The sequence below is a fragment of the Macaca mulatta genome, chromosome 1 (genome assembly GCF_049350105.2).
Source record: "Macaca mulatta isolate MMU2019108-1 chromosome 1, T2T-MMU8v2.0, whole genome shotgun sequence".
Taxonomy (NCBI): domain Eukaryota; kingdom Metazoa; phylum Chordata; class Mammalia; order Primates; family Cercopithecidae; genus Macaca; species Macaca mulatta.
In genome coordinates, this window is record NC_133406.1 from 181295681 (window position 1) to 181310102 (window position 14422).

Consider the following 14422-nt stretch of genomic DNA (forward strand, 5'->3'; position numbering starts at 1 on the left):
CAGAGAAAGAGATTCCTGCAACCTCATTTGGTAACCTGTTCCATGTCTAACAACTGTCAACTCGTAGCTATGGGGCAGCAAACAAATATTTGGGGAAGGGATTGTGTATCACTTTGTTCTTATTGTGGGAACTGGTTCTGGGAACTGGTTCAATCCTGCACGTGTTTTAAATCAGCAAGATCAGCCATATTGGGTGGGGAGACGGTGTTTCTTAGAAACCCTCCAAACTGAGAACTGGAGGGTCAGATGCATACCTGGTTTTATCTTTAGCTCTATTCAGAGCAAGGGTCAAAGCCTGGGGCATCATGGACAGAATTCAGCTTGCAGTAGGGTTCTGAGTAGCTGGTACTGTATTCTTTTAAATCTTGATTTGAATGCCTTTGTCAGCTTTGGGGGCGTACAAGGAGTTATGCAATCACTAGTTCCCTCAGGCTCCATCACTACCTGTAGCCTACACAATTCCATCACTCACTTAGCCATAAGTCCTTAGCGAAAATAATCAAGCCCCTTCTAGGGTCAGGCTGTGCAGGATTTTCTCTTCTAGGTATTGGAAAAACAATGGAGAGAAAAACTTTTTTTTTTTTTAAATCCTTGCTCTTTTGGAGATTACATTTTAGTAGGGATAGACAATACCCAATAAATCAAATAAATTACATAGTGTAGATATAGTATACTAGAAAGTGATTACTCAGGGGGATTAGGAATGCAAGGAGGAGGTGGTTCCTATGCAAGTGAAATTTGACGATACACCTGAAGGACATGAGGAGTGGACCTCATGGAAACCTGAGTGTTTCAGGCAGGGGAACAACGAGCGCAGAGGTCCTGGGAGGGGGAACAGCGAGAAGACAAATACAGCTTGTGTTGTGGCATGCATTACCTGGAAGGCCCTTAAAGGCAGTCAATTTTGTAAAAGCTACTCTAATGACCAGTGAAGTAAATAAACTCAGTCCTAATCCTTTACCTACATGGCATCCTAGCTTAAGGATGGTATTGTCATTTGATGGTAAGAGGAGGAAATAAAGGCCACTCTAATTTATGTCAGTGACCCCAACATTCTGCCAAGAACTGAAACTCAAATAGCCTCTACCTCCTTCCCCTCCACTGTTACCAAGTCCAGTGAGGCCTGCCTTCCTAAAGCTTCTCAGTCTTAGCCCTCCTATTTATTCCTCTGCCAATAGTCTAATCCAGCCATTTATTATTAAAAATCTTATTAAGCACCTATATGTGCCAGACACAGAGAACATATCCTGAGCAAGAGAGATGTGGTCCCAGTCTTCCCAGAGTTTATAGTTTAAAAACAAAATAAAAAAAATCTCAGCCTCTGAAATTCATCAGGATGTCTGCCTCCTGACATCCTTAGTTTCTTCTCTGCCAGCCATTCTGAATCTGTGGCAAGACCAGTCAATCTCAAACTCGGGATGATTCTATAGGAGCTCCCCATTGGCTTGAGCCAGCTGTCCAACCTACCCCTCTATCACCAATTCTAGCCTCCTTTTCCTTCTTCCTATTAGAAACCACCTATTCTAGCCAGGATTGATCCTTGACATTCCCATTCAGAGCTTCTGACCATTCTATTCCTCCAGTTCCGATTGTCTTCCCTTAAGAGTTCAAGAGTCACTTTTGCCCTATATCCTTTCTCAAGTTTTCTCCAGTGGGCAGAATTAGGGAAGTCTCAATTTCTTTTCTTTTTTTTGGGGGGATGAAGTCTTGCTCTGTCACCCAGGCTGGGGTGCAGTGCTGCGATCTCGGCTCATTGCAACCTCCGCCTCCCGGGTTCAAGTGATTCTCCTGCCTCAGCCTCCTCAGTAAGTGGGATTACAGGTGCGCACCACCATGCCCAGCTAATTTTTGTATTTTTAGTAGAAACGAGGTTTTGCCATGTTGACCAGGCTGGTCTCAAACTCCTGACCTCATGATCTGTCCACCTGGGCCTCCCAAAGTGCTCTCAATTTCTTTTGACCCTTCATGTTTTTTACACTCCCTGGGTCTAATATAAACCAGGCTCTGGGTAAGCAAAACATAGCTCCTGCCCTCCTGAAACATAAAATCTAGTAGGTAAGACATATATTAATCCAAAAAGTGAAATATTTTATTATTTTGTTTCATTTTATGTTATTTTATTCTTGATTTATAGAATGATTTTATTATTTGATAACAAAAAATGAATGATTCATGAACCACATGGAGTTCTATGAAAGAGAAGTACAAGGCACTGTGAAAACATTTAATAAGTGAAATAAGACTTAGTTGCAGGTGGTATTGGTAGAGAAAATGCTCCTTCCTTGAAGAACTAACTTTTGAATTAAGATTTGAGGCAGCGCTGTCCAACGGAACTTTCTACAATAATGAAAATGTGCTCTATCTCTGCTGTTCAGTATAATAGCCACCATGTGGCTATTGCGCACTTGAAATCTGGCTGGAGCAAAAGAGGAAGTGAATGTTTAATTATATTTAATTGTAATTACTGTAAATTTAAATAGCATTGCGGATTCAGCAACTATTGTATTGGATAGCCTAGGTCTAAGGATGAACAGGAGTTAGATATGCTGGTAGAAGGTAGGAAGGGCGTGCAGCCAGAGGAAACAATCTGGGTAACAAATCTGAGGCTAGAGGGAGCATTGCATGTTTGAGGACATGACAGAAGAAAGTGTGGCTGGAATGCAGACAGCCAGGAGAAGCATCATGAGATGAGCCAGGAATGCAAGTCGAGATAGACCATGTAGGGCCCTGAAGGCCATGTTAAGGATTCTGAGTTCTACCCAAATACAGGCATACCTCATTTTATCATGCTTCATTTTATTGCACTTTGCAGATATTACATTTTTTACAGATTGAATGTCTGTGGCAACCCTGCAGCGAGCAAGTCTATTGCTGCCATTTTTCCAACAGCATGTACTCACTTCATTAGCATTTTTAGCAATAAAGTATTTTCTAATTAAGGTTTTTTTTTTAGATATAGTGCTATTGCACACTTAACAGACTACAATACAGCATACACAAAACATTTATGTATGCTGGGGAACCAAAAAATTCGTGTGACTTGCTTTATTGAGATATTTGCTTTGTGGAACTAAAAACCGCAGTTTGAGGTATGCCTCAGGCATCTTTAGTATCCTTGTGCTTTGCTTTACCGCATTTTGCAGATTGCGTTGTTTACAAATTGAAGGTGTGTAAAGAAGCAAGTCTGTCAGTGTCATTTTTCCAATAGCATCTCGTGTCTGTGTCACATTCTGGTAATTCTTAACAACATTTCAAACTTTCATTAATATTGTATCTGCTATGGTAATCTTTGATGTTACTATTGTAATTGTTTTGGGGCACCACAAACTGCACCCATATAGGACGGGCAAACTTAATAGATAAATGTGGTGTGTGTTCTGACTGCTCCACAGACTAGCTATTCCTCATCTCTCTCCTTCTCCTTAGGGCTCCCTACTCCGTGAGACACAACTTTGAAATTAGGCCAATTAATAACCCTACAATGGTCTCTAAATGTTCAAGTGAAAGAAAGAGTCATAGTCTCTCACTTTAAATGTAAAGTTAGAAATGATTAAGCTTAGTCAGGAAGGCATGGGGAAAGTCAAGACTGACAAAAAGATAGGCCACTTGCACCAAATAGTCAAGCTGTGAATGCAAAAGAAAGTTCGTAAAGAAAACTAAAAGCACTACTCCAGTGAACACCTGAATAAGAAAGTGAAACAGTCTTATTGCTGATGTGGAGAAAATTTGGTCGAGATAGAAGATCAAACCAGCCACAACATTCTTTAAGTCAAAGCCTAATCCAGAGCACAGTCCTAACTCTTCAATTCTATAAAGGCTGAGAGAGGTGAGGAAGCTACAGAAGGAAAAGTTTGGGGCTAGCAGAAGCTGGCTCACGAGGTTTAAGGGAAAAAGCCATTTCCATAACATAAAAGCGCAAGGTGAAGCAGCAAGTGCTGATGTAGAAACTCCAGCAAGTTATACAGACGATTTGGGTAAGACAATCAATGAAGGTGTCTACACTAAACAACACGTTTTTAAAGTAGGCAAAACAGCCTTATATTGGAAGAAGATACCATCTAGGACTTTCACAGCTAGAAACAAAAAGTCAATGCCTGGCTTCAAAGCTTCAAAGGACAAGCTGACTCTCTTATTAGGGGCAAATGCAGCTGGAGACTTAAGTTGAAGCCAATGCTCATTTACTATTCCAAAAATCCTAGGGCCCTTAAGAATTATGCAAAATCTACTCTGCCTGTGCTCTAGAAATGGAACAATAATGCCTGGATGACAGCACATCTATTTACAGCATGGTTTACTGAATATTTTAACCCTGCTGTTGAGACTTACTGCTCAAAGAAAAGAGATTCCTTTCAAAGTCTTATTGCTCATTGACAATGCACCTAGTCACAAAGAGCTCTGATGAAGATGTACAAGGAGATGAATGTTGTTCTCATACCTGCTAACACAACATCCTTTCTGCAGCCCATGGATCAAGGAGAAATTTCAGCTTTCAAGTATTATTATTTAAGAATTACATTTTGTAAGGCTATAGCTGCCATAGATAGGGATTCCTCTAATGGATCTAGACAAAGTAAATTGAAAACATTCCGGAAAGGATTTAACACTCTAGATGCCATTAAGAACATTCATGATTCATGGGAGGTCAAAATATCAACATTAACAGGAATTTGGAAGATGTTAATTCCAATCCTCATGAATGACTTTGAGTGGCTCAAGACTTAAGTGGAGGAAATTACTGCAGATGTAGTGGAAATACCAAGCGAACTAGAATTAGAAGTGGACCCTGAAGATGAAATTGAATTGCTGTAATCTCACGATAAAATATGAACAAATGAGGGGTTGCTTCTTATGGATGAACAAAGGAAATGATTCCTTGAGATGGAATCTACTTCTGATAAAGATGATATGAACAATGTTGAAATGACAACAATTTAGAATAGTACATAAACTTAGTTGATAAGGCTAAAGTCTGAGAGAACTGACTCCAATTTTGAAAGAAGTCCTGCCATGGATAAGATGCTATCAAACAACACTGCATGCTACAGAGAAATCTTTTGTGAAAGAAAGAGTCAATCAGTGCAGCAAACCTTAATGTTGCCTTATTTTAAAAAATTACCACAACCACTTAACCTTCAGCAAACACCACCCTAATTAGTCAGCGGCCATCAACATCAAAGTAAAACCCTCCACCAGGAAAAAGATAACAATTCACTGAAGGCTTCGAGGATGATTAACACATTTTTTGGCAATTTTTAAAAATTAAATTATGTACTTTTTTTAGACTAATGCTATTGCACACTTAATAGACTGCAATATAATGTAAACATAACTTTTATATGCACTGAGAAACTCAAAAATTCATGTGAACTTTATTGCAATATTTGCCTCATTATGGTGGTCTGGAACTGAACTTATGCCTGTAGTAGTGTGATAGTAGATGAAAGGTTGTAAGCAAAAGAGTAACATAACAAGTTAGCACTAGAGGAAAAATACCACTTCAAATGAAAGAATAGAGAAAAGAAAAATGAATATCAAGACATCAGTTAGGTTCTTAGAATAATATTCCATGCAAAATATAAAGGTATATGGTGCTAGAGATAGAGAGAATGAATAGGTTTGACCCACCTGAGTTCTGCCTTATCACATACCACCTGGGTGACCGTGGGGAAATCACTTAACTCTCTGGCTCTCAGATTTTCAAATGTAAATGGGAATAACAACTCCTTCCCTACTTCACCCTGCAATGGCAATCAAATGTAAATGAAGATGCACTGTAAACCATAATGGTTCTATGAATATAAGGTTAACCTTATTGCTCAACCCCACATGTGGCTACTCTTTCTTCTGTCCCCCTCCCCACAACCATTACTCATATAGACAGTACAAAGATAGAATAAAATGCTACTTTACTGGCTTCATATGTGTTGTTTATTTTTCTCATAAAACTAAGCTGTTTCATCTTTAAAAGCAGCAGACTTCTTGTATACCTCTCCTCTAGATGCTCCAATGTTTAGCAAACAGCATAGCACATAGTAGGTGCTCAATAAATGTTTGCAGACTAAATGAAAGAATGATACTCAACAAACACCTGTTGGCTAAATGATTCCTCCAGTTTACCTTCTCTTTCTTCCTAATAGAAGTTTAATATGAATCATGCACTAATTTGAAATGTTCTCGCCTTTTTGGAACGATTAAGATTTGTGACTCCATAAAGGAATCTTTAAAATCATGGACTGTGTATCACCTTTATGACTCGTGAGTTTCCATAAAACTTCCTTGGTGTGCTGGGTACCAGCCCAATAAAACCTGCCAAATTCAGGGGATGTGGGGAGGAAGACAGAGAGGAAGGTTTGGAGCCATCTCACCAGGGTTCTGGTCTTGTCTCTAATACTTGTTAGTTCCAGAGCCTCAATTTCCTCATATTTCAAATAAGAAGAATAGTTGTCCTTCCTGCCCCACAGTGACACTGAAACCAGATAAGGAAGGCTAGATTGGATTTTGTCTCTTTGTTTTTAGCTCTAAGTAACATTCATTCAACAGCCATTAATTGAGCACCTAATTTGTGCCTGGCAATGTGTTAGATACTGGAGACACAAAGATGAATCTCTCTAAGAGCTCAGCTTATAGTTTAAAAGGGGCTAAACAAGTCAACAAGTAAAATGCAAAGATAAGGAGTAGATAATGATCTGGGTGAAGATGGTGGGCACTGAACAGTAGAGAAGGGCTTCTCACCATCTATTTCCTCTGAGGTTGGTAAAAAAAGGGCATAGACTGTCAGAAGTCACCAAAGAAGACACTCAGGAGACAGGAATGTTTAAGTTTACTTTATAAGGTGGGAGTTGGGCAGGTGAGGAAGGTAAGAGAAGAGTATTCCAGACAATGTAAACAACAGAGATATATCATTCATTTATGTACTCAACAAACATTACTTGAACACATTACAAGCAAATAATTCTAGAGAAATACAGATAAACTAGATATAACCCCTGCTTAGCGGGCACACACTTCCCAGATGAGCAGGCAACCAGGTAAAGGCACTCATAATCCTGGGTAACCTCACGATGCCCCATGTGTAGAAAATCTAAAAACTTCAGGCTGCTTCTTATCAGTTCCAGGTGGGGTCATGTGGAGGGAGATATGACTGGAGAGAGACAAGGAACAGAGCACAAGAGCGGCAGCAGTGGCAGGGGCAGCGTCCCTTTCTTCTTCTTATTCAGGAGTCCTTAGGCTGCTTACTGAACCTCTTCAAGGCTCATTCTTTTTCCATCTTCAAAACAGAGAGATCAAAACTACCTTAAAAAGTAGTTGTCGTAAGGATAAAACGAAGTGATGGGTAAAGCTCTTCAGTATAGTACCTGGACCACTGTGCCCAAGAACTGTTAGCTGTCTTTGTCATCATCATTGATACCACATTATCCTTACTGCTGCTTTAACTAAGAGGAAAGTCATCTCAGGCAATGTGAATGACTTAGGGAAAAGGAAGTAGAACAACTGCTCTCGAGCTCTCAACTTCCTGGGGTCCATGAGGAAGAAAAGACAGACCAGGACATGTTTTATGCCACCCTTTGCCCTAGACCAGTGTTTCTCAAAGTCTTACATAGAAAGCACCCTAACCAGGAGAGTGAGTGAATATTCCCAAGAAGCGCCTCCCGTCGTGGACTTTGACTTTTCAGTATTTTATCTTAGAAATTCATTATCCTCTATAATCTGCTCTTTTCTGTCACCATCAGCACCACCATAGGAAACAACCAATACACGTTTCTAGGCAATGTTGTGACATTCTATGTGCATTAATTCATTTAATCCTCACAACAATCCTACGGAAGTAGGTACTAATATCATTTCCATTTTACAGATAAGGAAACTGAGGCAGGAAACATTAGGTAACTTGTCCAAGATCACAGACTAATAAACATTGTAAGTGGGATGTCCATCCAGACAGTCTGGCTGCAGAATCTGTGCTCTATGACAGGTCGCCTACCTCTCTCATTCCTACGGTGTTACTACCTCTCTAACATAAAAATGCTTCCTTCCTTAAGCCTCACAGCAGCAATGATATTCCACATAGATGTAACATGCTTATCCCGTGGCTTCTGGCACATGCTCACATATCCATACTCCATGTGAGGAGAATCGCCTAAGACCCAAGAGCTTCATTCAGGTTTGCTATAGTGTTAACAGCATTGTTAACGACAAATGCCCACAGTACTTATGCAGCTAACAGGGCTCAAACAGATGATAAGTTGGCCACCACTGGAAGATGATTAAAAATCTACCATTAAACCAAGCTGTACTCAGAGTAGACCTTTTTTAAAGTAGCTTTTCATCAGGGGATTATATTTTCTTCTTGATAATTTCCTTAATGGCAAGCAAGGCTGTATGTTAAAAGAACAAAGAAGACCAAGTGCAAAGAGTCGAAGATTCTTACCAGATTGGGGCTGAAAGAAGGGGAGAAGAGAGGAAAATTAAACGGGCAAATAAGAAGATGCATCCCCCTTTCATTCCTGGATAATGCTCTGATACTGCCTACCCACTCCCTCCTCCCTCTGCCTTCTTCTCCGGGGCCACTAACAGCAGCCCAGAATTCATTAAAGTTTAAACAGACTGATCAATAGGGACAGAATGGTGAATTGTCCATCGGCAAATTACCAAGCACTTCATGAATATTTAAGGAACTAAACTAGGAACAGGGGAAAGAAGGAATCCAGGACTTTATTTTTCCCTATGGAAAAAAAGACAAAAGGATCTCTGCCATGACTGATCACCAAGATATAAAATCAAAGTCAAGTGAAACTTTAAAAACAAACAAGAACTGTGAAGCACTGCTTCCCTTCCCAAGCCAGCAGGCTGCATCCAATCTAAGGCCACTCAAGGTGAACACATGCCTGGCATCAATGGGAGACACTCCAGTCTGACTTCTTTGCTTTCTCAGAACACACCATGTTTTCATGCCACCATGCTTTTGCATATGCTATTCCCTCTGCCCAAAATGCAGTTCCTCTCATCCCCATTTGTCCACTTGGAAGGCAGGAGAGTCCACTGATTAAGAGTGCACCTTTGAGGCAAAGGTATAAAAAGGATACATTTGACTTTGGGGACGCGGAGGAAAGCGTTGTGGGGTGGTGAGGAATGAAAGACTACACATTGGGTACAGTGCCCACTGCTTGGGTGATGGGTACACCAAAATCTCAGAAATCACCACTAAAGAACTTATGTAACCAAACACCACCTGTTCCCCAAAAACCCACAGAACTTTTTTTTAATTTAAAAAAAAAAAAAAGAGTGCACCTCTGGAGTCAGACTGCTTTGTTCTAGTCCAGCCTCTGCTACGTACTGTGTGAACTTGAGTAAGTTACCTAACTTTTCTGTGCCTACATTTCTCCCTCAATAAAATGGGGGTGTGATAGTACTACCTTTATAGGGTCATGTGAAGATCCAACTACACAGTGCAACTTAACACATTTTACACAGCCTTTGGCACACATTAAAGGCACGGTAAATGGTAGTAAGGTGATCAGTGAATTCTTCCACATGTGGTCACACCTCAAGCTGTCCTGTCTTCCCTGAGCCCCCTTCGGTTAGCTCTTTCCCCAGCTCCAGCTATAGTTACTTTGCTCCCAGCTCTTACCATATATTAGTGGTTTATCAGTCTCTGCCAGTAGACTGTGAGCTCCTGAAGGGCAAGGCCTATTTACCTCTGCATCTAAAGTTACCCCAACATAGTTTGTGGCACCAGAATGACACAGGACAAACACTCAGCAGGTAGGAACATGAACAAGGAGAGAACATCAGTTTTGCCCATACCTTTGTAACAACACAGCACGCAGCCCAGATGTCCTCAGAGGACTGCTCGTGGTGGTTGAACTGGGGCTCCCACTTCTTAATTGGCTGGTCTGCAAAAGCCAACAGGACCCCACTCTGGTCCACCAGAGCTGCGCGGACACTGCCTGTTCCAACGTCCACACCCACATAGTACCTCTCTGGTTTCTGTTCTCCACCAGACATTGCAGTTCCTCCACCTATAGTAAGCAAGCGTAAAAACCAAATGAAGACCAAGTAGATCTGCAAAGACAGTCACAAAACATCTCAAAAGTAGAAATAAAAGAGGTACCACTATCTAACTGGTAGCCATTTGTTATTTATTCATCCAACGAACATTTTTAGCGCTAACAGTATACTAATAAACATTGAGCTACATGGTGGGTGAACAGGACAGATATGGCCTCAGACACGGCATTTCCATTCTTGAGAGAGAGTCAGACATTAAGCATTTAAATACATAATTATTTAGGCAAAGTTGTGATGAGTGCTACAAGGGCAAGTACGGAGTGGTAGGAGAACTTAGAATCTGGAGGCAATACAGACGAGTTTCTTCTCAGTGAATTTCAATCAACAAGGACAGAAGCCACGGTACTGAAAAGGAACCTTGTCCTCCTAGTCAGTCATTCATTCAACAATTACCTACTGAGTACCTCTTATGTGCAAGCACTGTGAAAAGTGTGTATGTCCCCTCTACTCCTCACTATGACTCCAGAAGGTGAGGCTATTTACATTTCTATGTTACAGGTGGCCAAGGTGAGACTCCAAAAGATAAGTAACTTTTTGCTTAATGCTAGCTAGGTCTATGCATAAATTTAAACAGTAAATGTACATTATTATAATGATATACACTACACTGATTAAGAAGCAAGTCTATGAGAAGTTAAGGAATTTAATCAGCTTCATTCAGGGGCAGCCTGGACCTAAAGTTCCACATTTGTGCAATCCCAAGTCTCATGCTCTTTCTTTTGTTTCTTAAAAGCTTTCAGTATAGGTTTGGAGAAGAGGCAAATATATTGCAGCTGTGTCATGAAGTGACTGGGAATTGGGAAGGAACCCTGAGGAGACAAGATCAGGAATTAATTAGACAATCTGTTTTCCTTACAGACCCCTTGTGAGTTACAAGGAAATCTGACCAGGGAACACTCAGGAATTCCTTGGCCTTCATGGCTGCTCTAAGTCCCTTTGGTCAGATTAGCCCGCATGACATGGAATCTCATAGAGGCTTTTATTTTCCAGATTGGCCTTTGAAAGAGTAAGAACAAGCTCCCAAGACAACTGAGCAGGTGAAAGCCTTACAACTCTCCAGGTGAGCTCCAGGTAGTCTCACCGCCCAGAGTCTAATTTCAACCTGGGCAACCTTCTGTACCCTTCAACTTCAGAAAGAAAATGTTTCCCTAGCCAAGTCAAAAGTGGAGATTCTAAAAGAAAATCAACCAGCAGATGTTCAGTATACTGCTTCCTAGATATTTATTCCAGTAAACAACAAATAAAACAATAAAAACAACCCATTAAAAGTAACTGTTTCTGTCTTTTTTTTTAAATTTATTTATTATTATTATACTTTAAGTTGTAGGGTACATGTGCATAACATGCAGGTTTGTTACATATGTATACTTGTGCCATGTTGCTGTGCTGCACCCATCAACTTGTCATTTACATCAGGTATAACTCCCAATGCAATCCCTCCCCACTCCCCCCTCCCCATGACAGGCCCCTGTGTGTGATGTTCCCCTTCCTGAGTCCAAGTGATCCCATTGTTCAGTTCCCACCTATGAGTGAGAACATGCGGTGTTTGGTTTTCTGTTCTTGTGATACATTGCTAAGAATGATGGTTTCCAGCTGCATCCATGTCCCTACAAAGGACACAAACTCATCCTTTTTGATGGCTGCATAGTATTCCATGGTGTATATGTGCCACATTTTCTTAATCCAATCTGTCACTGATGGACATTTGGGTTGATTCCAAGTCTTTGCTATTGTGAATAGTGCTGCAATAAACATACGTGTGCATGTGTCTTTATAGCAGCATAATTTATAATCCTTTGGGTATATACCCAGTAATGGGATGGCTGGGTCATATGGTACATCTAGTTCTAGATCCTTGAGGAATCGCCATACTGTATTCCATAATGGTTGAACTAGTTTACAATCCCACCAACAGTGTAAAAGTGTTCCTATTTCTCCACATCCTCTCCAGTATCTGTTGTTTCCTGACTTTTTAATGATCGCCATTCTAACTGGTGTGAGATGGTATCTCATTGTGGTTTTGATTTGCATTTCTCTGATGGCCAGTGATGATGAGCATTTTTTCATGTGTCTGTTGGCTGTATGAATGTCTTCTTTTGAGAAATGTCTGTTCATATCCTTTGCCCACTTTTTGATGGGGTTGTTTGTTTTTTTCTTGTAAATTTGTTTGAGTTCTTTGTAGGTTCTGGATATTAGCCCTTTGTCAGATGAGTAGATTGCAAAAATTTTCTCCCATTCTGTAGGTTGCCTGTTCACTCTGATGGTAGTTTCTTTTGCTGTGCAGAAGCTCTTTAGTTTAATTGGATCCCATTTGTCAATTTTGGCTTTTGCTGCCGTTGCTTTTGGTGTTTTAGACATGAAGTCTTTGCCCATGCCTATGTCCTGAATGGTACTACCTAGGTTTTCCTCTAGGATTTTTATGGTATTAGGTCTAACATTTAAGTCTCTAATCCATCTTGAATTAATTTTCGTATAAGGAGTAAGGAAAGGATCCAGTTTCAGCTTTCTACTTATGGCTAGCCAATTTTCCCAGCACCATTTATTAAATAGGGAATCCTTTCCCCATTTCTTGTTTCTCTCAGGTTTGTCAAAGATCAGATGGCTGTAGATGTGTGGTATTATTTCTGAGGACTCTGTTCTGTTCCATTGGTCTATATCTCTGTTTTGGTACCAGTACCATGCTGTTTTGGTTACTGTAGCCTTGTAGTATAGTTTGAAGTCAGGTAGCGTGATGCCTCCAGCTTTGTTCTTTTGACTTAGGATTGTCTTGGAGATGCGGGCTCTTTTTTGGTTCCATATGAACTTTAAAGCAGTTTTTTCCAATTCTGTGAAGAAACTCATTGGTAGCTTCATGGAGATGGCATTGAATCTATAAATTACCTTGGGCAGTATGGCCATTTTCATAATATTGATTCTTCCTATCCATGAGCATGGTATATTCTTCCATTTGTTTGTGTCCTCTTTTATTTCACTGAGCAGTGGTTTGTAGTTCTCCTTGAAGAGGTCCTTTACATCCCTTGTAAGTTGGATTCCTAGGTATTTGATTCTCTTTGAAGCAATTGTGAATGGAAGTTCATTCCTGATTTGGCTCTCTGTTTGTCTGTTCCTGGTGTATAAGAATGCTTGTGATTTTTGCACATTAATTTTGTATCCTGAGACTTTGCTGAAGTTGCTTATCAGCTTAAGGAGATTTTGGGCTGAGACAATGGGGTTTTCTAAATATACAATCATGTCATCTGCAAACAGGGACAGTTTGACTTCTTCTTTTCCTAACTGAATACCCTTGATTTCTTTCTCTTGCCTAATTGCCCTAGCCAGAACTTCCAACACTATGTTGAATAGGAGTGGTGAGAGGGGGCATCCCTGTCTTGTGCCAGTTTTCAAAGGGAATTTTTCCAGCTTTTGCCCATTCAGTATGATATTGGCTGTGGGTTTGTCATAAATAGCTCTTATTATTTTGAGGTACGTTCCATCAATACCGAATTTATTGAGCGTTTTTAGCATGAAGGGCTGTTGAATTTTGTCAAAAGCCTTTTCTGCATCTATTGAGATAATCATGTGGTTCTTGTCTTTGGTTCTGTTTATATGCTGGATTATGTTTATTGATTTGCGAATGTTGAACCAGCCTTGCATCCCAGGGATGAAGCCCACTTGATCATGGTGGATAAGCTTTTTGATGTGTTGCTGAATCCGGTTTGCCAGTATTTTATTGAGGATTTTTGCATCGATGTTCATCAGGGATATTGGTCTCAAATTCTCTTTTTTTGTTGTGTCTCTGCCAGGCTTTGGTATCAGGATGATGTTGGCCTCATACAATAAGTTAGGGAGGATTCCCTCTTTTTCTATTGATTGGAATAGTTTCCGAAGGAATGGTACCAACTCCTCCTTGTACCTCTGGTAGAATTCAGCTGTGAATCCATCTGGTCCTGGACTTTTTTTGGTTGGTAGGCTATTAATTATTGCCTCAATTTCAGAGTCTGCTATTGGTCTATTCAGGGATTCAACTTCTTCCTGGTTTAGTCTTGGAAGAGTGACAGTGTCCAGGAAATTATCCATTTCTTCTAGATTTTCCAGTTTATTTGCGTAGAGGTGTTTATAGTATTCTCTGATGGTAGTTTGTATTTCTGTGGGGTCGGTGGTGATATCCCCTTTATCATTTTTAATTGCGTCGATTTGATTCTTCTCTCTTTTCTTCTTTATTAGTCTTGCTAGTGGTCTGTCAATTTTGTTGATCTTTTCAAAAAACCAACTCCTGGATTCATTGATTTTTTGGAGGGTTTTTTGTGTCTCTATCTCCTTCAGTTCTGCTCTGATCTTAGTTATTTCTAGCCTTCTGCTAGCTTTCGAATGTGTT

The 14422-nt window shown here is 40.3% G+C and overlaps 1 protein-coding gene across 26 annotated transcripts in view; it reads right to left on the reverse strand.

Moving 5' to 3' along the window:
* FGGY (FGGY carbohydrate kinase domain containing) overlaps positions 1-14422 on the reverse strand; it is a 486889-nt gene that overhangs the window by 410958 nt on the left and 61509 nt on the right. For all 26 annotated transcript variants that reach the window (XM_077988455.1, XM_077988468.1, XM_077988427.1 and 23 more), the window contains one exon: positions 9805-10019. In XM_077988455.1, the coding sequence (XP_077844581.1) occupies positions 9805-10005 (201 nt within the window). In that variant the 5' untranslated portion in view covers positions 10006-10019. The remainder of the gene's footprint in view (positions 1-9804; positions 10020-14422) is intronic.